Source organism: Idiotropiscis lumnitzeri, chromosome 14 (assembly GCF_059441095.1).
Source record: "Idiotropiscis lumnitzeri isolate Australia: NSW breed Sydney's pygmy pipehorse chromosome 14, RoL_Ilum_1.0, whole genome shotgun sequence".
NCBI classification, from domain to species: Eukaryota; Metazoa; Chordata; class Actinopteri; order Syngnathiformes; family Syngnathidae; genus Idiotropiscis; species Idiotropiscis lumnitzeri.
This window is the reverse complement of record NC_142404.1, coordinates 9217941-9242726: the sequence shown is the minus strand read 5'-3', so window position 1 is coordinate 9242726 and position 24786 is coordinate 9217941. Positions and strand designations below refer to the sequence as shown.

Genomic DNA, 24786 nt, shown 5'->3' with positions numbered 1-24786 from the left:
ACTGAATTCAAAGAAAGGAACGGGAAGACGGAGAGAAAAAGTAATAAAAACAATCGTTAGTTGTCATCTCTTTCAACTGTGTTTAAGAGCAATGGTGTTAGGTCGTACTTGAACGGACACGCATGACATCACAGACTTTTAAGACCCCCTTGGGGGCGGGGCCTCAGTGCTCACCTGCTGCGTGGCAAATAAGGAGGGTCACCTGATGGCCACTAGAGGGCGACAGAGGATGTGGATGGAGTAAGGATGCCACCAGAGGAGGTCCAGATAAGGCTTGACTCATAAGACAGTCAGGGGGAGTGTTGTTTAAATGCGTGTTTGTGTGTGTGCGTGTGTGTGTGTGTGTGTGTGTGTATGTATGAGAGAGATCCAGTGTGGGGGTGTGGGTGTGTGTGTGTGTGTGTGTTTCACAGCAGTGCTTTGACCAGGTAAAGCCTGTCTCCCTGTTCGCTGGTGAAGATGGGGGCTTTCTTGTAGTGCTCCACCAGCTCCTCCATGGAGTTGAACCTGCGCTGGCCAATGCAGTAGACGCCGTCGCACAGCTGCACTTTAAAGTGTTTGTTCTTGCCCGCCGCCTTTAGAGACACTGAGAAGTCACTGGGCTGAAACACAACACAGGTGGTTCCAGTGACATACATGCCAAATTATATGTCACAATTTCGGTTTTGTTCATTTGGGAGTTATGTTGTTTTTTGTTAACTAAGACTAAAGAAACATTTTCCTTTTACGTCAAAAATAAACACAAGACGCACGCGCACACACACGCACACACATTAAGATGAGCTTAGTCATGTGTCCCAGAGTAGCTTGGCCACTGTGGAAGTCAGCATGGCGGCCATAGCTGATGTCACGTTGTACCTTGTATCTTCAGCAAACTAATGGAGAGTGAACCAAAAGCACCAGTAGTGCACTCTTGCTTAATTTCCTCAAGATTGATTGATTCAAGCAAGTCCACACAAATCCGTAAGAAATACAAGAGCATTCTTAGTATGACACAATTTAACTTATTTGGAGTGAAGCAACAAAATATCAGATTACGATCAAATGTCTTTGACGCGTGTGTGAAGAAACTTATGTGTATTTCATAGGAGTGTAATCATACATTTATTTGGTACTAATTTGGGTCCCCACAAGCGACGTCTTAGCAAAGGATCAGGAAGAAGAAGTGTAAGTGTTCACGACGTCTTGCGCTCGAGCCACGTCTACTCCGTTAACAAGTACAGTGCAGCTCAATCTCCGGCAAGTGATACAGTTTTGGTTTTGACAGGTAACACTTGTGTTAACGACCTTCCGGCAGCATTAAAACATTCTCTCTTGGGATATTTACCAGAAACAATTACACATCAATTTTGTTTTGAGCTCATAATCATTTACGCTTTTCAAACTGTTACACTTGTCTGGTTCCTTCATTTCCTAAAAAGAAGACAAACTTTGGATTGACTGTTGACTAAAAGAAAACACTTAAGATGTTAGATAATATTACATTATATTACATTTTGTATCCATTTAGTTTTTTTTAATCTTGCATTTATTGGAAAACTCACTGCAAGTAGTTTATTAATGCTTCATTTTAAATGGAATTCAAATTGGTAACGCAAACGTTTTCGACTGAACGTTTCCTTCGCTTACCGCATACTATGTGAGCCGAACCGTGACTCAAGGTACACTACGAATCGTGATTTTCACAGATGCAATCTAACTCAGAATAAAAAACATCCATTGTTCCTTTCAATATCTTGCAGCAAAGTGAGAGGCAAAGACTAATGATACGATGCCGAATCACTTCATCTGACCATAGTGAAATAGTTTTCCAAGCGCGCAAGTGCAATTTGCTGGACCACATGGATGATTCGGTACTTAACCGCACTGCTACTATGTGCTAACCACGCTGGCCTCGTGACATTTCATCTCCAATGTCACTTTTTGTATGCGATTATCCATGCATGCGTTTGTAGCCTTGTTTGCTTCTCTATACGTCTTGTTGTGACTTTGGCAAAATTACTGTTATTGAAAGCAACACTAAGCAGTAAAAAATAATCAAGTAGGAAAAAAAAATATCAGCAGAATGTGGTGAATTCCAGTAATAATAATTTTAAAGTACTACTTAAAAAAAAATCTATAAAATATGTGTACTACTTTCAAGGATGTGCAACTGGCAGCCGACATGCACATGTGCCAAGTGGCCTCTAGACTTAAAAAAAAAAAAAAAAAAAGTTTTACAAACACCAAAAATTCTGCGAAAAAAATGCTGATATTTTACATTTGGGAACCATACATAATAAACAATTTATTTTTTTCACTTCCTTTTCCTTTTAAATCTATGTATAACTATATTTTTCTGTTCTGTTTATATGTTCAAAAAAAAAAAATCATCGTCATCATCATCATCAAATAAAACTGTAAATGCTGATGACATTCAATGAATACCATTTAAAGTTTCACTTAAAGTCTTAATCCTTGTGATTATGATTAAAGGAATAGTTTAGGTAACTGATGCGTAATAACAACAAAGCAAAATACTGCCTTTATTTAGGATTATTATTTCCAAAATTTCCCATTTTTTCCCCCATGGAAATTCACCGTTGCTGAAATTTTCCAACCCTTTGCAAACTTAAAAGCAGCAATTTCATGTTTTTTTGACTCACCGACGACTCGCTGTCCCGTATGAGGAAGTCGCCGTCGTGCCCTCTCTCATTAAGTATGCGCTCGGCCTGGTGTCGGGTGACGTTGCCGTAGTACCAGTCCCTCCCGGCGAACCTGCCAGAACGCAATGGCGCCATGTGGCGTTTCTGCGGCGAGATGGTCATGGAGGATGGCGGGCCGGGTCGCTCGTCCAGCACCATCACATAGTTTTTCGGGACCAAGCCCACCACGCCGCGCGAGTTCTTACACCGCCACCACTCGGGATCGTTCTCCGGCTTCTCGACCACCTCCATGACCTCGCCCTTCTCAAAGTTGAGCTCCTCTTCCGTGACGGAGCTGAAGGGGTACAGGGTCTGCACTAGGTCTAGCGCGCCTCCGCCGCCAACGCTCCCGTTGGCCAGCATGGTCCCTTGAGTGTGGTATATCCGCGAGGAATCCCCCTCCCCTCTGTCATCTGCCCCGACCATCTCCTCCTGCACGTAATTGGACGGGAACCAGCCCACACGTCCTGCCTGGCTGCCTCGCCACCACCCGTCGCTGCACTTCTCCATCACCACCACCCGGGAGCCCTTCAACAAGGTCAGCTCGTCGTCCCGTTCCGCCGTGTAGGCGAACTTGACCACAGCGGGGATGTTGAGGTCGTTGATCCTCTCTGCCGCCCCTCCACCGCCCATCCCCCCGCCAAGGCTGCTACCGTTGGAGGGATATTCCGTGTCAGAGCTCGGCGTCGGCGAAGCATCGCGGGCACTTGTTTTCCTCTTTGTTTTTCCCAAACCTGCCGCGAGAATGAAACAAGCGTCACAAATAACATTTCAGTATGTTTCTCAGTTGGCACAAAACACAAATATTGTGGTGGCTTTAGCTACAAGAGACACGACTTTTGACTTTTTGCAGATGCAAGCTGTCATTTGGCAAGTTCTTTGCTTCAAGATGTTTCTCACTTCCTGTTGAAGTTCAAACTAAACATCACATAAATTGAATGTTAAAGCTAACAGATAATTGAAAATGACACCGAAAAATAGTATTGGGTCATGATGTTGTGACTAGAAATGCACCGAAATAAAAATCCTTGGCCAAAACAGCATATGCCCATAAGCACAACATTTCAAATCGGTCCCAGGCCCCTTTCCTATGTTGACATAAATTGGAAATGTATGCGATGCAGTACGGATGCTCGGGTCGCATTGATCAGACCTCAACCTTACAATCGTTGGCCAAAACAGACAAGATGAAAAAAAGCAATAATGGAAGAAGGACAAGAAACAGGAGAAAAAAAGTTGATTTAGAACTAAATATATGGGAGGACCGACAATGCAACGTTTCTGGTGATTGACGTAATAATAAATAAAGCAACATAATTATTATCAATTCCTTATTTCTTAAAAAAAAAAAAATCAGGTGTGTTGGCAGCTGTCTGGATGTCGCTTGGTAGCTGCGTTATTTTTGGTGTTAAAAATCACGTGATACATCCTGGCATTCTGATTGGCCATAAACATATGCACTATTGCAATTTCCTTCACTTACGACTCCGTCAATCCGAATGGAAGGCCAACTCGTTGCAGACAGTCGGAATCTAACGACGACTAGTTGCGGAACCGCGCGCACTGAATGACGCAACCGACAAAATAACGCCAAAACAGGTTTCGACCCTCCCCGTCAGAGCGCTCTTGGGTCGTCATGGCAACAAGAAAAAGGCAGGTCAGCATTCCTCAGGGAAAAGAGGAGGAGTCCCAAGAAAAGTATACTTGACATCCTGAGAAAAGCCGAGCAGCGGAGGACAGATCGATTCGGCACAACGCCCCGCTGGGTGCACTTTCTCCCCTCTCTCCCACATCCCATCACATTTCTCTTGGGTGTTCTGCCGAGTCGTGACACGAGCATGTGCATCCAATGCTAATCAAAAGGCTGAAAATAGACAGCGTAGTCAGGGAGGGTAAAGTGGAGCAGGCACCAAGGGCCCGGGACAGACAGCTACACCCAGCAAGTGATGACTTCCCCACTTGACTAACTTCAAACATCCCTTGAAGGAGACACGGTGTATTTTAATGGTACGCTTGCGGTACATCGATTGAGTAAAAAATGGGACGCTTTTCTTCTTTGTGCTTTTAAAGTATGTCGCGTACTAAATGCAACTATGTCAAAAGCATCCGTGTTAAAACACATCTCTGAAAACAATGTAGGGATGTTCAACTTTTTTTTTCTTTTTTTAAAGACTGAAACCAGATGAGTGTTGAGTACTCACAATTACTGATACTGAAAACCGATACCAGCAGTCATTTTGATAGATAAGATTTCAATTAACATGACAGATAATTGTGAACAAAAACCGAACTTTTTGACTCTTTTGGTCTCATAAGCGCTTAGGTTACCCAGTTAGTTAAACACAGAATTCAATTACAAAAAAATATAGGTACATAAGGCTGTATGACAGGCGTGGGAAAACTACGGCCCGGGGGCCACATGCGGCCCATTAAACGTTAATACGGCCCGCCGAACTTGAAAAAAATTAAATGAATGAACCTTGTTCATGTTTTATTTTCTAAATACTGTGGTTCTTCAAAGACATATATATTGTTGAAATTCTTTAGTTCACTTTCATTTAAAATTAAATGTTTTTATTTTCTCCGATGAAGGTGAGGTTAGCAAAACACTCAATCCATCTGCTCCTCGTCCGGCCCCTCTTTCAAATGTTCATATTGTTTTAACATTAGCATTGGAAGCCCACTGAAAAGAAACTTCTTGGTTAATTTTGAATGTGTAATGAACACCTGTGGGACATCTTAAGTGGAACAGCAGTGGCTCAGTGAAGGGTATAAGCAGTCAAGTTGAGTTCTTTGTTAGCGTTTAAATTGACATCAGAGGCGATGAAACTGGTGTTTTATTTGTACGGTGACATGTATTTGCCAACGAAACAATTAAGCTGACGGGCGATGCTTTTGTCAGCAAATCTTTTCGTTTGTGCGCGGCTTGACAGCTAATCTCGCAGTTTGCTCACAGAGCCCCGCTGAAATGCCACAAAATGTCAGCGCCGATTGCAGGCCGGGCACATTTGCATTGTTGGAAGCGTGGCGGGGTTCACGCAGAGTAGCATGAAACTTGTTGGCGGGGGAGAGAAAAGACAAGGGGTCCCTTGGCAGCTGGTACTCGCGAGCTGAAGACCACAGCTGACAATGAAGAGGCATGGGATGGGAATCACAAGTAGATCATGTTTATGGATAGCGTGGCACACATCCTCCATGTTTTATAGTCGTAGATATGCGTGTGCGAGTTGGACAGAGCAGTTCCTCCATCTGTCGCTTGTACGTGAAACACAAAAGGATACTTCCAAAGTGACCCAGAGAATGAGCCTGTTGCTGCAAAGTCTAATTTAAATACACTTTCACTCATTTAGGTAATTGTTGCCTGGTGTGGATATAATTTCTTCCTCCACACATCCAGTCGTCCATTTTGCGGAATAACACCGGAAGGCACTCAGAGAGGATCAATAATACGCATTAGTGAAATCTTAGCGGGGGAAGGGTGGTGTGGAAGATCAAGAAATTACGAAATATAAATGATGTGACTATGATATATTAAAAACTTTTTTTTTTTTTAAATGTTCTTTTAAATCCCCATTTTTAGAGATGCAAGTTTATAGTGTTGATCAATTATAACATTATTATATTGGTATAGTTTTAACTGAAACACTTTCATTTTAATTATATCACATGGTGCAATATTAATATACAATGTTTCAAAGTGAATAGTGAAGTCAGCAATTATCAATAACACCTCACAATTATGGTACAACAAGGGTCCAACGTTCCATTCAACAATTTTAAATATCCAGTTGCTGCTGGTGAAACATTTTAAAGTTAAAAAAATAAATAAATAAAGGGGGTGGGGAGGGGGGTAGATACAAGGTTGTCCAATTACAGAGAAAGAGCAGTAGGGACTAATCCAGAAAGACCACACACACTCTTAACCAATTAACATTGTCTACTCATGCATGTGAGTATGTTCCATTAGCTCCTGACCTCACCTTTTGCTCATCACCTCATACGCCGCAGCATAAGCTCGGGCTTTTAACATCGGACGCTTCCGACCACTCGCCGAATGAAACGAGGCGATAACGTGGCAGTCGATAATGTTATAATCTAGGACAGTGGAGTAATTCATCAATCCAGCACATCCATTAGACGGACGTTTTTCTTCCGTAATCAATCTAGAGACTGTCAAAAAAAAAAAAAAAAAAAAGTCAACGACGGTGATGAAGTGAGGCGAGAAATGTCTGACGTGGGGACAGTGTGGCCGGTGGGATGTAAAACAGCGGGGGAAGGGGAGAGATGATGGTGACAGGCCGTGCCATGCAACTCTGAGTTTTGACCCCTCCAGTGAGCAGGATTGCAGCTCGCGCTGATGCAAAACAATCACAATTTTGACCTTCTCGCTTTCCTACATCACTACCAACTACAAAACTAGGCTGACAATGTCATTATGTCAATCAAAACAACAAATGGACACTCCCAGTATGCGGCCTTGTTACTTGTTTGTTTGCAAAAAGGACCAGAGGAGGGAGCATTAAAAAATAAATAAATAAAAAAAATTACTGCTGTCAAAAATACTTCTTGCCATCTGGGGAAACGTTTGTCGGCTTTTATGGCGGCACTTCCTTGTTCGTCTGTCACTAGAGAATAAAAATGTTATTCATTAGATACATATTAATTATCGGAATATCAATATGCTCATTGTCAATCATCATCGTATACCCCATCAGGCAGCCCAAATTCATCTCAAAGAAAATAAAGCTTGTTTTCATTTTCCAGAGCACACTCTGGTCCGTGACAAATTCTTATAATAGTCGATTTGTATTTGGTTTTAAACGCCGCTTTCACATGACATGAATTGTGATATTGTTAACTAGTCTAAAACTATTTTTTTCCATTGCAGTTAGGTAATTAAATATGAAATAAATAAATGCTCACTTTTGATAGGGCATCGAATGAGGGCTTATGAAGGTGCTTTTTTTTTTTTACTCCAGTTGAGTAACTAGTCTGGGCAAAAAGAGGTGAGTCATGCCGCAAGTTTCCGCTCTTTTCCTGCCTTTGAAATGTTATTCATGAATTGATCCTTGATTCAGTTAACTACATACATAGATGGTATATAAAGTCAAGCATCCAAGTTTAGCCGCAACTAGGTCAGAGCTGCTTAGTATACTTCATTTGTAACTATTATATTGAGCAACAACAACAACAACAAAAAACTACACAAGAAAACAAGAAAGCTTTTCTGACTGGGGATGAGCAAAATAATCCAAATCTGTTGAAGTTGAACTACAGTACATCCTGTGGCACAACTCTTCTAAGCGGCATTTTTCTGCTCAATAGGGCACTGGCATGGAAACAAGAATCAAAGGCAGGGGTGGGCAAACCTTTTGATTGGCGGGCCACAATGGGTTCTAAAATTTGTCAGAGGGGGCCGGACCAGGAGCAGATGGATTGAGTGTTTTGGTAACCTCACCTCATCGGGGGAAAAATAAAATCAATTTAATCTTAAATGACAATGAACAAAAGCATTACAACAATATATATGTCTTTGAAAAACCACAATATTTAGAAAATAAAACATTAGCAAGGTTAATTCATTTAATTATCGTTTATTCATTAAAGTTCGACGGGCCGAATTAAAACGTTTGACGGGCCGCGTGTGGCCCCCGGGCCGTAGTTTGCCTACAGCTGGTCTAAGGCAATAAGGGAGAGAGTCTCCCAATTAAAAGCTTGTTTTGGACAGACTTGACTTCATGTTGCTTACGAATGTGCTAAATGAAAAGTACCTTTGGTGTCCCACAAGTAGGGTAAGTAAACTAAAAAAGATACTTAGAGGGATGGTGGATAAGTGGAACCTGAATGCAACAGGTGACAGGACAGAAGAAACCTCAAATTTTATTTACCTAGCGTGTCCTTGATGTTCTTCACAAGTGAGCCTTTCTTCAGGCTGTTCTTGCGCTCGACGTAGTTGGACGGAACGTAGCCTGTCTGGTTGGCAGTGTTGCGGACGCGCCACCAGGTTTTAGAGTCGTCCAGCAGGAACAGACGCTCGTTTTTTCGAATGTCAAGTTCCTGGTCCTGCTGGGCTGTGTAGTCCCACTTGGCTACAACAATCACCTCCTCTGTCATCTTTCATGGAGTCCCCCTGTGGTAGGAAGAAAGAGAGAGGCGTGCGTTAGAGCATACCGAAAATGGCCACCAGGCAGCAGATGGGTCGCTCACGAATATACTCCCTCGTTGTCTCATATAGAAGCCAGGGACATTTATTTACTCAACAGCTGATGGGGGCGATGTATGAACGGGTAGTAAGAAAGAGGCTGCATATTGAATGCTTCAAAGGGTGCTGCTCTTTTTGGTAGCAACAGAGTCCAGAGACCTCACAACTAAGAAAATGCATGTCATCATCATGTAAAGGCCAATTTTGGAGTTACGTTAAGTATCGTAAATTCCATCATTTAAATCCATTCCTCATTATTTGCGGTGAGAGAGGATGTGTCCTAAGGAGAAAAGGTTAAATTACACATCTGGCAACGTTTGATGTACTATTAATTCCAATAGCAACACTTAAATAACATCAAGTTCTCAAGGATACTCTGATGGTACTGCAGGGTCGTGAGAGATTGTTCGGAGAAATTCATGCTGGGGTATGGGAACTGGGAAGCTCCATTTGTTTCTGTTTAGTGAAGAAAAAGGGAGTCTCGTGGTATGAGAACCATTTGAGCGATCAGGTTTATATTTAGCTCGGCAATATGTCAAAAGCCTGCAGCTGGACGTGCAATCGAGGGGGCAAATAAAGGAAGTGCAATTATTCCAACGCATGCTTCTTCTTCTCGAGCAGCACGACTGTTTACAACTGAAGGCGATTCAAGTGTTATTGACTGTTTCAGGCGGACTTTAGTTCTGCTTAAGCGATTCTTCATGATACAACTCAGTCCGGATGGCAAAAGCATATGAATGGAGGATCCAAGCAACCGCAAGAGAGAGTGATGTCTAATGAGGAATGTCGCCGCACAAATTAAGTTACATAAAAGATCCAATTGTGTGGAAAGACTGAGATCTTGGGTGCAGGGTTGCAGTCGGAAGGTATTACATTTCATCTTCGCCAAGCGTGAGACAATGCAGCCGGCCATTACTGGATACAGTTGGTACACTGCCTGTAAATGAAAGCATTTTCGGGATTTTGGAAAGATTTGCAACGAGATGGACTGAGGAGAAAAATATCAACTTGGCAATTTTTTGCCCTGGATGAGGTCGTAATTAAAGGACTGTTCTGTGGAGTTTATCAATTGACGTTTGATTCTCCTACACGGTTGATGGAAAGCAAGGAGGCGCTGTTACTCAATACGTTAGTTCACACATCTAATTTGCCAGGTTGTTTGGAAAAGGAGAAGTCACCAAAAATGTGGTTCTTTGGATAGAACTCCTAAGGTCTCAGTATAATGGGTTCGGACTTGCAAGCAAAATCCACGTTTGCTAATCGTTACCCGTTAATCAAGTCAAACCCAAATCAACTCAAGTGTGTTACTTATTGTACTTTTGCAGAAAAACACGTCATAGTCCAAAAAATGAAAAATCCAATTGGATCGTAATGGTCAACGGAGCGCTCTATTATGCACTCAAGCTACACCATATGTTGTCCAAATCGCCTTACCGAGCTCATATTCATATTTTAAAAACGTACCAAAATGAACACCACAGCTCGAACGCAAACTCGTCAATCAATTTAAAGGTTTTCCTTTTTACTTTAAAAGAACTTACTTTAACCGCCAGGATCCATCGCCGCACACTGGTCAACGGCAGAACCCAGGATGTTTTTTTTTTGGACCAATTTTAAATGCATCCGCTTATGTCGTACCAGCTGCTGAGCTAGTGCTATGCTAAGCAGGGTATTGTTGTAAAAATGTGAAAATTAAAAAAATAAATAAAATAAATTAAATGATTATCTACATTTCAACGAGCCGGGGTAGTCCGACAAATATTTCAACAGTAATGACAGAGCCATTGAGTGTCACGGCTTTTTTTTTTTTTTTTTTTTTTTCTTTTTTTAATTCCATGATGAATAAATTTGTGGTTAGCACGGAGTTGCTGTCATTATCGCATGTTCCTTGTTGCTGGTAAGAATCTATTAAAGCTAGCGGCAATCGAGGTTAACGTTAGCTTTCGACAAATGTCAGACTGATGCAGCAATTTTGTGGAATCTCTGTGGAAGGTATCTTAAATTCCCTAGCGAAAAAAAAAAAAAAGGAGTGGTGACATCATTGCATGAACATGTTGAAAGTCCTACAATGGAGAGATAAACGTGTCTCTGCTTGCAGTCACTGAAGCTGTCAAACTTGATTTGAGACAAGTTGCGCAATACGGCGCTGGGGGAGTTTGAATAGCTTTCAACAGAGATTCCACCTCCACTAGGGCATCAAGGACAGCAGAGAAGGATAACTTCCACGAGGCAGCTGCAGTAAAGCGCTTAGTATATGTACAAGACCAAATTCAAGGCAAGAGGAATACCAGTCCTTTAGTGACAGATTCTTCTATAAAACAGGAATGAGGTATGCGAACAAGCTGCAGCCTCTTTCTGCCTCGGGCTTCAGCTGCTGAATCACACCAAGCTTCTATTTTCATTTTGTACTGCAAGGATTCATCCGGCATGAATGGGTGAGCCACCGTGATCCTTGCAGGGATTTCATGTTGGATTATTGCAATATCTACCAGATTAGACATGTTCACTGCACAAGGTACACATTGGACCATCTAATGACACAAATGTCTGACAATAATTCACACCACTGGTCATTATGCTCCATCAAATTATGTAATGGTGACTGCAGGGGAGATAAGTCGTATTATTTAACGTGAATCTCATTTGCATATTCCATATCTGATTGGTATCAAGCGTGAGGACGCAAGTGTACGCCCTTCACTCAGCATAAATGCTTAACTGTATTTTCACAAACAAAATAACCGTCATCGTGATTCCATGCATTGTTCATAAGAAGTTCAGATTGTAGAACAGGTACAAATAAATAAAATAAATGAATTCCCCAGATTAGTTTTCGGATTCATGGCGTGTGGCTAAAATGGCACGGAATGACATGACACGCTTTTCCGTCTGGCATGATTCAACCGGTGATTTGTTCCAGTGCCAATGGTATGCTGTGCGATCATATTAAAACATGATACGTAATGTAATTAAAAAAAAAAAAAAGTTGTATGACACTATACTTTTATTATTGTGTTATAGAGCAACTGCGCCAAATGCCACTCAACGCAACCGTTACACTAATATGGTTAACTATTCAAGCAGAACACCACCTTCTTCTTCACGATATCAATTTCTTTGTCTCCTGGAAGCCTCCGGTCGTTATCCAGAGAGCAGGAACACCGCTTCAAACCAATTCTGGCCTCCTCTCGGGCCAATTATGTGCATCAGCGAGACAGCTTGAGCGAGCGTCGCATCTGTAAATGCGCCATCACTTGACTGCCTTTACAGCAGCCAATATAGAATGACACTACAATTCATGAAACAAATTGGACCGCAAACCTGGTCTCCTTGTTGCGTGCTTTTTTTTGTGGATTATTTCCAGTTGCACAGCAATCAAACGTGAGAGAAACCCCCTAACGAGGTTCGTTCCCCTGACAATTGAAAGAGGAGGGAAATATAGATGAGCGACAGGCTGCTGAACCGACCCTCGGCGACCCTTCGCGACGCCGTACGGCGAGGAGGGAAAGCTCTTTCAACACGGCACAAAGAGGAGAGGGACGTAAAAGAGGATTATAAAAAAAAGAGGGGAGATGTTTAAAGAGAAAAAAGGTTTGGCAGAGCTTTCTGTGTTTGCCATTCAGGTCAAACACAAGGGAGCATTCAACCAATCGGAACACATTCCCACCTACCCCCCCGTGCTTGCACTTCATCCCACACGGTTTCAAGAGGGAAGCTGCTTTACTGGCAATGAGAGAACATTTGGAGTAAACTCAATGAACACTGGAACATGACGGAGCTGAGCCAGCAGCCCGCTTTGAGGCGCGACAATGTTAATCAGACCAACGGTCCTGTTCAAAGACACTTGGCCCAGTGAGCGGCTCGGTGGTGTTTACAAGTACAGCTGCTGCTACACATCACCATTAAAAGATGTTGACTGGCGGCTCTTAGAACAGTTTATCAACTTAACAAGCGTTCAATCTGTCGCCTCAACACACACACACACGAGCGCACACACACGAGCACAAAGTGGCCCAAATGTGAGGGTGTTTTAACTAAAAATTGTGCGGTTTGGACCAGAGATGGACATATATTAGTAACTGATTAAATAAACATTACAAATTCTATCAATTATGTGGGCTTGATCGCTGATTAATCGCATCGAGAAAAAAATTGAGTGCAATAGTTGGCGGCAAACAACAGAGGTACTGTTGATTCAGTCGCAACCATTTTATGGATCATCTGCAAGTGTTTGCAAAATAGGACTAGGTTTATGCGCAAGGATTAGTGCACTATTAACCCACCAAGGAGATAAAAAAAAAAAGGTTTGCCGATAAACCTGAGTGTCAACAATCCCAAGGACACGCTTAATGTTTTGCAATGCAGATTATGAATTATAATTCCCAATTTACGTCATCAAAAAAAATACAAATCAATCTGATCACTCGGGCATATTTTCGCCTTTGGCTGCTGCGATAAGCGATTTTTGCCAAGTACTTTGATGATCTAGAAGTGTTAAAAACTTTAGAATGCGCAAAGGTCAATTTTTCAGTTGGTAAGCAAGACTGTTGAGTTGCACCACTGACAAAGCAACAGAGACGGGCAACAATTCTAAAAATAAGAGGAGGCAACTGAATAACGAAAGTGAAAAGATAAACCTGCCCTCATTTAAATTGGTGCCCTTTGTTCAGTCACGACACAGAGGGGTTTTCACCACGAAAATAATTTTATTCTGACAAGACCTCGCCTCACTTATGAGTGACTTCAATTTTCACGTCACTTATTTTTCATCTTTTTTTTCCAGGCCTCCCGCTCATCAGCATAGCCAACATTGACGAGCGAGTCTCCATGGCAAACATCACTGGGTGGTCTCATTTTCAGTGAGGGGGCATTGCCAAAGAATCTGACATTCCGTCACCCTTTGAGATTCTTAATATTTCTGTGCAAAACACACAGTTGCACATTTGTGCTTCACGTTGATGGATTATTTTCGTTTTTGGGGGGTCTCCTTGGTGCCCACTTTGCTCCCTTCCCAAAGAGTGTATTTCTTTTTCACCTTGCACACATCTTGAATCTCAAAAAACACATCTCTCCAGGGCAGCTTGGTTCCCCAAAAGGTATCCTCGGAAACAACCTGCTGCAAGCTACGATCATTAGATTGTTCCATCAGGTCGAGTCAGAAGAGACGTTGCTATTTTTATTTTCTCGCGCTCCAGCGTGATATTCATGTCGCCTGGCACAACCATAAAAAAAGGAATGTTTAAAAAAAAAAAAAAAAAAAAAAAAATGAGTCAACACTATCGAGCAACATTGTTGAGCATTCAGGCAGGAAGGAAACAAGTAAAGAAGCTTGAATGCGAGATTGCTTCATTTTGGATTGGTAATGACAATTCATATAAGATGACTATTTTTCCTCCAAGAAAAACAAAACTCTTCTCACATTACTTCTCAATGGCCGAGACACACTGAAAAATGTCATTTTTGGAGAATGACAAAGTTTTCTAGTTCAAGGCTGGTTTTTCTAAATGTATCCAATTCATGATGTACATTTTTCCGACTGTATTCCAACATTTTGCGTCACAACAAAATCTAAGTTGCAAACAGACGGAATACGAGCATCCTTCTCTACTCTCATCAGCCAAAGTGAAATTAGACAATCCTGCGAATGTTAAGAATTTTGGGCTTTGTTTTTGTTTTGTCGGTTCAGTGTGGGCCCAGAAGTCAGGCTTAAATATACACTGTGTCAGCACCATTTCATAAATAGAGCACTTAGAATAGAGTAATAGAGTATTTATTATTAAAAAAAAAACAGAGCTATTGTCTGAAATTAATGGAGTGCTGCCCTCCTGTCACTAATGCAGATCCCCCATTGCACATTAATGTGCTAAGAACCTCAACAAACTTCTACCATATTTGGCTATGAGGGATAAATAAACTCCAGCAACAGCAGCGGTGAACTTACCCCAGCCGATCCATACAATGATACCAAATGAGAAACACTCATTTATATTCCTACAACCAGCTGCTACAAACACACGGTAATGATTTGTGCTAAATAGCTGCTCGCTGCTGTGCGTGTCCCCGGAGAGTAAGCAGCACGAGGGGCTACGTGAGCAGACGCGGCGACCCGAGAGAATTTATTAGCTCATCTGCCGTTGCCTTTTATACAGGAGGGGAAATTGCTGCAACTGGCGTGAACTTGCACTCGCCATCACAGCAACTCGCAAGCAGATATGAAGCAGCAGTTAGGCCAGAGGCTGCTTTGACCGATTTAATAGAACATGGCATTACGGAATCCCCTTACACACAGATGTGGTGATTAAAATACAATAAAAAAATGTTTTAATAAAATACTGCAAAAATTCACAATGACGCAAAATAATGGTCATAAAACTTTCCTTGTATCTTGGCACTGATTGTTTTTTTTATTTGCATTTTTTTTTTAAGGAAATGATGAGGTAATAGTGTGAAATGCTTTGAGTACCCAAGGTAGGAAAGCGCTATACAAGTGACAGCCCATTGACGTTTTTTCCCCGCTGTACTTATGTATTATATGGTCCCCTTGTTTGCTGGTATCCTTTCGAATCAGATTGAATAATATCAATGAAAAATACCAATAAACTTTTTTTTTTTTTTTCTTTTTTTTTTTTTTACAAACAAGGTTAAAATCTATGTTCTTTTCCCATAACTATTATGGAGGTCTTAAATAGTATTTTTAAAATCATGTTTTCGAAAATCTTGTTCTTGCACTGTACACTGTTTTAGTATCCTATTTTTATTTTTTATTTCTTTGTTTTAAAATCTATTCAACTGTATTTAATTGCTCTACCCCCAGGTACTGTCTAGGTACTTGTTAATGTTTAAACCAGGGGTACCCATTGCGTCGATCGCAATCGACCAGTAGCTCATAAAAGGAGTGTTGGTCGATCACATTGACATACAGAGCAGCCAGTTATGGACCTGTTGCATGTCTCCCTGCGCATGCACATACAAGGACGCCAACTAGCAAAATTAGCCGTTTCAATTTTGTTCCATCTAACAATAAAGTATTTTATACTTTATTATACGATATGGGAACAAGTAAGCTTAGTCTTTCCACACAGAGTGAAAGGAGGATTTTTGTCTTGCGGTGGGCTCTATGGTGGGGCGTCTCGCACTGGCTGGAGAGCAGCCAGGCCAAGGGGGAAGCGGGCGACGCGCTAAGGCATGCTGGAGAATGACCCGCGGGAAGGAGGAGCCGTTCAGCACCCCAACCGGCAGCCGCAGTACGAGCAAACATTAAGTCCAAGTACCCGTCCAACATGCCGAATGTTCACTGGGAGGTGTCCTGCAATCGTTTACTACTTGTCAGCGACTCATCCAGATGAATCCACAACCCACTTTTGGGTCCTGCCTCACCAGTTGAGGATGACTGGTCTACAGAATATAGTCCCGCCTGTATCGACTGTGAGCATGACAGCAGACTTCATTTCATCCAAATTTAAAGTTCAGCCTCAGCTGCTGAGTGGGTGATGTAACACACCAAGTGGGAGAAGTGTGGAACTGTGCTCATCGCTTGCCGTTAAACTCGCAGCGCACTGCCGAGAAAGACCAACTGTGCAACGGAGGCCTGCAGCAAGTGTGGATTTGTGTGTGTTCGTGAATGTGTGTGAGTGTGTCTGAGCATGAGAGACCAAATACTGTTTGTGTGCCGTCTTGAATTCTCAAGAGACCCCTGCGGCATTCATAGCGATCCATCTCATAAATAAAGCAGGACTTCCTTCAGCTGCAGTCATGTGTGTGCCTGTGTGTGTGTGTGTGTGTGTCAAGAGCGAGGCAAAGGGGATGTGGTGGAGGTGGGGGACAAATGGATTAGGAAGCCTATCATATTGCTCCATTCAACTCTGCAGCACATCGCAGGACTAATGTCCTTGAGGACAACAGTGCAGGCTCAAAATGAGATGGCTATTGACTCAATCATCTTTACAAAGCCAAGACATTTTTCAAGCTGAAACAACCGTAACAATCGATTAGAAACATCCATCAAGTGGGAGAAGAATCAACAGCGAGCTGCTTTGCATGTATCATGTTTTCAAATAAAAGAAATGTCACTTTGGCTGCGTGTTTAAATTAAAAGTGATTTTGGAGAGTAAAAACACAAACGTAAAAAAATATTTGAATTCTTCACCAAAGCCACGATATGATATGCATGTGTAACTTCTAAATAATGCAAATTTCAAACCTTTTCTTGATCAACTTTAAGATCTATAATTCATTTAATGAAACCAGGAGGAGGTTACTGGCTCAATTTTAAAACATGTTTAACAATTTCTAGCATGCTGTATAAATAAAGTATTAAACAGGTCTGGGTTTGGATGAAATGTGAGTGTAAGTGACGTCATTATTGTGGGGAAAAAGTGTACAAACAAATAAATAAATAAATAGCAGAAGAGCACCATGCTCGTTCCTGGTTCCAGAGGGCCGTCAGCTGACTCGCGACAGCCTGAGTTGTGCCCTGAAAGGGGAAGTCAGCCCCAAAATTGTCTTTACGAGAATATGTTTGATGCAGAGATCAGGTAACAACAAATCATGGCGCAGCTTCAGAAAACAGGTCATTACCTGAACTTATCAAATAAACTGCAGGGAGGCACCCGCAGCGTGCAGCCGACCTGTTATGTTATGAATCTCACTTGAGCTCTAAGCAGGACAACAGGAAACGAGACACATTCTCGCTCCTGCAAGCGGTTTTTAACAAAAAAATGTTTTATATTCAAATCACACGCCTTGTTATTTTTCCCATCCTTTCCGGAAGATTGCTAAAACATGGGCAAAAACGCCGGAGAATATTTCCGAATATATTTCAGTATATTCTGTAAATAAGTTATTTAATTTCAGTTTGGTGATGGTGATTTCAACCCACTGATTGGACCCAAAAAATTTTAATCGTGCAAAGCCTAGTTTAGTAATAATAATAATAATAATAATGATTATGATAACGATCACGATCACGATCATGATAACGATAATAATAATCTTATCATTGGTGTGCTGTAGATTTCAACATATTTAAGACAGAGTCTGTGTACATTCATTTCATTTTGAAGTGAGCAGAAAGCAAGGAATTTGTTTATATTGGTGAGCTGTTGATTTCACTCATTTATTTTATTATTATGCATTATTATTTTATTTTTAACTCAACATGGGTATTAAAGTACAACATATTTACATTTTCTTTAAAAATAGAATTTGTCCAAATATTTCTAACATACTTCATTTTTGAGCTGTAACTGCAATTCTGCGATACTGCAATATTTTTGCTCAAGGTTATCGTTTGGCTGAATCTGATACAGGTCCATGCTTAGTTGCTACTTTCGCACGTCAAACACATGTATGAACGGGGAGCCTCCACAGTCATAATATTGAATGGTGTGGGTGATGGGTGGGCAAAGATCAATTGACTTTAGCCATGGCTCCCTCCCACCCATCAACCTACAGGGGGAAAAAAAAAAAAACCTTGAACAGATGTGAATTGGAGTGGTTAGCGAAGCGCGGACGCTGTTCACTGCTTGCGCAAGAGTGCTGGTAGACTGTTAATGAGGGCGAACCTCAGAGGGAGGCATGTTAACATGGGCTACGTAGCTCTACGGGGAACCTGCTAGCATGGAGCGTTCGCTGAGAAGCTGATCACTTTGCGGTCTAGACGAATGAATGTTTGGCTGCCCGATTGACTGCGTGAACTGCCAAAAGCGAGAGCAGTCGCTTAATCAAAAGAATTAGAGCATGACGAGCTGAGGCGTCCAATCATAACAAGACGATGGAATAAACACCTAAAACATTTTGGGAGCAAAAGCAGAAGCAAACAATAAAAAAAAAAAAACATGCAGTTCCCTAATAGGAAATATTGCTTTCCTCTAGAATGGAACTGCAACTTGTTTTTCCCATCATGGTTTGGGATTTTGCAATATTGGAAAATATTGAACATCCAATATGCAGAAGTGAACTGTCTCTCATGCACGATGACAACCTCACCATTTAGATTAACTCAAAGAGATTTTCAGTATTGTGTCATCAACCAATGAAAACATTGTTCATAACCAGTTGTTCCATTTTCTGTAACAGCTGACAATGTTAAATACGGACTACCACACCTTCCTCATTTCGCTTTTCTCACAAGGAAGCCAAAAACTGCATGCCCTTACCTACTATTATTTAATCAACAATATGTCATCTATTTTGATTAAGAAGAATGATATGACAACATCATTGCATCATTTTTAACGTGATACACATTGCTACCACATTCCTAATGCTGCGGTCAGACCAAACCTGAACTGAACTATTCTCACAATGCGATACAGGTTGTGCTACATCTCACACACATGGTGTGTAGCTTTGGTGCAGGTAGCGTGGACATGTAGGACAAATGAATTATTGCGGTCTATGGGCACCGGGAGCTGTACAACACAGCCAGATTTCAATCCGGGACGGCGCAGACCCAAAAGAAGGATGCTTGGAGAATAGTGAGCAAGGAAGTTCGCCTATCGTGTATCTGGTATTCACTTGTTTTAGGATGTTTAATTGTCAACCAAGATGGCATTAGCATTAGCATTAGCTAAAGCTTTAGCGCAAACCTGCTCATACATTTTTGTTTTTATGTCAGTAGAGAAGAAAGAAGCCGTCCTCTTCTCTGTTGTGGTGGGCGTGAATGAAGCAGCTACGTTCGTAGTATCCCGTGATGAAACGCAGAAATGCAATGTGGGGCGTTGAACAAGTCTAGTGTTCACATTTTAAGAGGACATGTGGTTGGACATAGATGGCCGTGAAGATAGCTTTATACAAATATTTCTGATGCTCGGAGTGCTTTTGCTTACTACAGTTTTTGAAATAAATCAAATTAATTAATTGATTAATTACCCTGTGACAACATATTGCTTGGAAGGAGTTTCCTTTTAGAGTAACTTCATTCAAAGGATCCATAAATAGTTCTTTTGTAAGTTGAAATGCACACGTTCTTCATAAATCAGCGTTGATCTGAAAAATCAATGAATAACTGCAGCTCTAGGTTTCTATGCTGTGTCGGTATCTGGAGGCAATGTCAACAGATTTTATTTTTTAATATTTCTTTGACTGTACAACTTGAATTCAACAGTGGGCAAAAATAATGGAGATGCGGGAAACACAGCAAGCTAAAAGACTGCTGACTCATTACTAATGCAATTGTGCAAAGCATCACCTCGAAATCCAGGAAAATGTATTGGGTTTTAACCTTCACTAAGTCTAACCGAAAGAAAATTTTCTAATGGGGTGGCCAAAATATCACTGATGCTTAAATCAACACTACTTTTTAAAAAGTATCCAGCAGTTTTAAGAAGGTCATTTTTTCCATTTAGCAAATAAATCGTCCAATAGACCTGTTTATCCGTATCACATTACAATTTTTCTACCGCCACTTCACTTCCCGTGCTACCGGGAATTATGACATCACAGATCCTGGAACCGGCTTGACTCATTCCCACTTTCTTTCCTCGTTAGTTCCCCTCTCTGCCTCGGAATCACAGAGCAGGATTAGGCCTGCTGCCCGATGGTAGCAGTCTGAGTTGACAGACTGTTACTTCAGTTGGACTGCAAATTAGAAACTCAACCCAAGGTGGCTGCCGATGGAGACGATGACAGACACGGACGGCGTGGAGGCCAGAACAAACACACTTAATGGACAAAGGGGAATGATAAAGACAAAGAGCTTAACATGCCGGCTGAAAGCTGAAAAAAAATAAATAAATAAAACAGATGCTCATGGCAGCACAAATCCTCTTCCTGCTTCCTCATGAATGGCGTCCGAGCAGTTATCGCCATTGTTTTAGCGGCAAACAGAGCGAGTTTAATGGTTACCCACAGCCCAGATTACAGTTGATTATAATAACAATGGGATGACCTTTATCTCGCCACCCAGTCCCGCTTGTCGCCAGTGTGCCCATCTGTGCTCGCTCTTCATTAAACAATTTGCTCCAGTAAAGACAGGAAGGCTACGTTCACAGTGCAACTCAATTACAATTTTTTTATTTTTTTTGCCCATAATGTAACACGTATCTGATTTCGTATGTGGATTTAAATCGGATGTGTATGTGATGCATCTGCAGTATGAATGATCATCTGCACACATCCGATCTCTAACTCATCAAAACTCCAATATTTCCTCCGCACGGGTGGGCATGAGCGTTCGGAGACTAATGACAATGTCTGTGAATCTGCAAAGTTGTTTAGGGTACATTCACTGTGTTCACTTTTGACTTTAATTTAACCCTACTTGAAACATGAAGCATAAAGTGGACAATTGTGGTGATGGTAGCAATTCAGCCATTTATTACGCGCAGCAATGATGTGACGTCATCTTTAATAGATGTCATTGTCCAATGGGGAGATTGAAGAATGTCGCTTCACATCCTCAAATTATATGTACCTCCAGGCGCCTTGTTACTCTGCCCATATGAGACTATAAAATGAGATTTTCTTTTTTTTTTTTTGCTGCATGTTACTTCGTCGTGCACATCGTACGACATCATGCTTTGCATTCACATCACAAGTTGCATTTTTGTTTTTGTAATGTGAACCAGTACATAAAAAGATCAGATTAAAAAAAAAAATCAAAATTGAGCATTGAGTTCGCTCACGTGACGTTTGCAAGATCATGATGAATTAACTACAATATTTGAGAACACATATTTTGGACATCTTTAAAATTTCATTTTTGTAACACATTTAGCTAGGAGGTCCGTGGTCCTATGTGCCCCCCCCCAGTAGCACTCTTGAAAAATTGTGTCTCCCTCCAGCATTTAAGTCACCCATCCCTGTTCTACACCTACTGACCATGCTTCATTAGAAACTCAAAACCAAAAATTAGACTCTCATTCCAGGGCAATCAAGCTTGAATGACAATTTGTGTGTCGGATGATCATGTCATCGTTTTAAGTGCTTAGCAAATATTGTCACAGACAAAAATGGTTGGTAATGCAGTGTAGGAAATTGGAAATCAAGCACACACGACTGAGTAGTTAAGAGATTTCCTCTCTGAAAAGCCAAATTACAAACAGTAGGACTGACGAAAGAATAGACGGCTACACAACAAACTGACACTGCCTGATTTCTTACACATTACATGATCACAGCTCTCGCCAGTTCATTTCGATTATCTGAATTATAGTAGCCACTGGCCAAAGTGCGACAGATAAGACACGGCAGTGTTAGATAACAGCGTCATGTTATGAAGTCCATTGCTTAATGAAAGTTAAACTACCATTTTAGTCAGAGTACCAGACAGTGCAGGTCATTACTTTCCAACGCCGCTCTTGACCTGTACAATACCAGCTCGGACGGATAACTTGCCTCGGCTCGAGGCATTTGGCGAACCCCGTCAGAATAGTGCCACCAAAGTCCTGAATTTTTCAGTCACAACGAAACACGCTAACAAACTACAAACATGTCTCTTGTATTGACTTTCACTACGAGGAGACAAATTAAGTTAAGAGACTGATCTCTGCAGCAAAACGGAGACTGCAGATCATAACACTGCGGCAGCCAGTGATAAGACACACAAACAGGAAAACTAACGTTAGTGATTTTTTTTTGGTCCTCAAGTGACCTTATGAGCTTTTTTAATTGAACTAATTAAATAAAGATACCCATTTACAATAATGTTATTTATCAAAATGAACCTGTGTGTATATATATACTCCATTTTCCCTCAGTTGCTTCAAGAAACAATTGCAAATCAATTGCACAAGATTGACAGAATTAGTAACAATTAATCATGCATCATTTAATGCAGGCAAGGTAGACCTGTTTGAAGATCCAGGTTAGCCATGATTGTATACAAATAGGATAGAAAACGGTGTCTTTACATGTTTGAAATAGTTGTGCAGTAGTGAGATTCTATAAAACTAAGTCTTGGTTTACAACTTTGCCAGAGTCATCTGTCAGAAGTGTCAAGTGTACAATAGACTAAATTAGGACACTGAAGAACATTTTCAGTGAGGTAAGAGGCAAGTTTCTTCAAAACATTCCTTGCGCGCTTTAGTCCGCTCACCTTCTACATACCTGACATTTCAAGTGAACCTTGTACTAGCAATACACCACCGGTCTTCCGGGAAGGGTGTGCCAGCAGAAATGGTGGGCCTTGCAAAGGGTACCTGCACTGAAACTCGCCAGTCAAATCTCTATATTACCAAGCATTTAGAAAGAAGCATGAATACACCTGTCTGTGTCAAGCAGAAATCCAAAATCAGAGCATGGAGTCCATTGGACAGCCAAACAAGATAGGTTGCAGTAGAGATGAAGAGCCATCAGAACCAATGGCAAACAATGAGTTGAAAATGTCAATATTTCAACACTCACACTAAAACCTAACATTAACATTGACAACATTGTTTAAACATAAGAATAAAGATGAAGGGGAAAATGCGACCAGGAAAACAGCTATACGTGTATACATTTATGATATAGACGCCTATGCCGCAATTAAAATGCATCTTGAACTTAGACACAGCAATTGAACACATGTATCGAAGTTGTTTTTGTTTATTAATTTATGGGGGCGGACACGATGGCTAAAATTGTGTATTTTGCACAAAACGAGGCTAAATGCGACGCAAGTGGCGGAGAAAGCACCGCTTCTGACCGGACAAAGACCCTGCGTCAGAGCCTCAAAAGTGACGAGAGCACGCAGGCGTTTCGTCACAACTTTTACTGCCGTTTGTCATTGAAGACACTTTGCAACAATCAACACGGTTGCAGTTGAGTTTTTGCGGTTAAAAAGTTGTTGAGTTGGTTAACGATCCGAGCTTACCTTAGTGTTGGCTCCAGGGAGAAACGGCGACACACTCTTGACTGCACCACGCCAGGAAAAAGCCGCTTGGCAAAAGTAACTTAGTCCAACAATGAAATAGACCAAATGGTGCCTTTGACCAATTTTTTCTTTTTGATGAAATCGCGTACTGTACTGTTCAAGCAATAGTCGCTTGATTTTCTGTCGTAAGCTTGAGTGCCTCCACCAACAGCAAGAAGCCTTTCACACCGCATTCACACGGAACAAGCTAGAAAGAGATAATGGTCACACTTCCGATGTAGATTTTCATAATAAAACCAAGGATTATAGTTTTGTCAGGTAAAGCGTTTAACTTTTATCTTGAAGGCTGTACTTATTTCCGGTTTGAATCGCCTATTGGATGGCTATTTCCAAACCCTGCGGTGACGTCACCAATACCGGGCCCGTCCAGTACAGTACACCGCTGAGAAAGAGCGACATGTGAGGGATGATATCGCCCTCTTGCCGATTTCAAGAAAAAGTGTACGGAGCGCAAAGGGAAGCAGGATCAAAAGTGCCAATATTAATTAATTAAATTATGTATTATCAGCGTTTAGTTATGTAAATATTTATTTCAAAATCACTGGTGTTTTCTGGACATTTTTTGTGAATCATTTTCACGAGCTCATCAGTCTGAAATACTGTGTCTAAAATAAAAGAACTAATGAGTTTAATTATAAAAAAGAGACGGAATGAACTTTATTCAGTCATTGGAACTTGGTGGTGACACACTTTATATCAAAAGTAGTGCACTCAGTGCTATATATAATGTAATGGCCTACCTATACGAGTAATTAGTATATTTGTGGAAGAAAGTGATCATCAGCAATTTATTTGCTGATTACAAAATTGATTTGTGTGCAAACTGGAATAGAGCTGCCCAAGCGGAAAAACACCAGAAAATCCAGATTACCACTCCGGGCCTCACTGCGACCGTCCTTTTCTTAAAACGTCTTGGATTCACTTACCCAAGAATTTATGGAACAAGCAAATTGGTTGGTGCTGGACCAGGACCAATCCTGCCTAGTGCCTGCCCTTTGAGTTGGATGGGAAAATATGACAGATAAAATTCATTCATGATGCAC

The 24786-nt window shown here is 41.3% G+C and overlaps 1 protein-coding gene across 1 annotated transcript; it reads right to left on the bottom strand.

Moving 5' to 3' along the window:
- Positions 1-344: 344 nt before the first annotated feature.
- On the bottom strand, positions 345-23948 carry nck2a (NCK adaptor protein 2a). Its single transcript, XM_088315718.1, has 4 exons — positions 23684-23948; positions 8573-8814; positions 2646-3418; positions 345-602 (listed from the first exon to the last, which is right to left on the bottom strand). The coding sequence occupies exons 2-4, from the start codon at positions 8796-8798 to the stop codon at positions 408-410; spliced, it is 1194 nt and encodes a 397-aa protein (XP_088171844.1). The 5' UTR covers positions 8799-8814; positions 23684-23948; the 3' UTR covers positions 345-407.
- Positions 23949-24786: the final 838 nt, after the last annotated feature.

Coding starts and splice junctions, on each gene's coding strand:
- nck2a (XM_088315718.1), bottom strand. CDS start 8,798: ATGACAGAGGAGGTGATTGTTGTAGCCAAGTGGGACTACACAGCCCAG. Junction 3,419..8,572: donor GAACATCAAGGACACGCTAG/GTAAATAAAATT, acceptor TTCTCGCGGCAG/GTTTGGGAAAAACAAAGAGG. Junction 603..2,645: donor TACGGGACAGCGAGTCGTCG/GTGAGTCAAAAA, acceptor GTTGTGTTTCAG/CCCAGTGACTTCTCAGTGTC.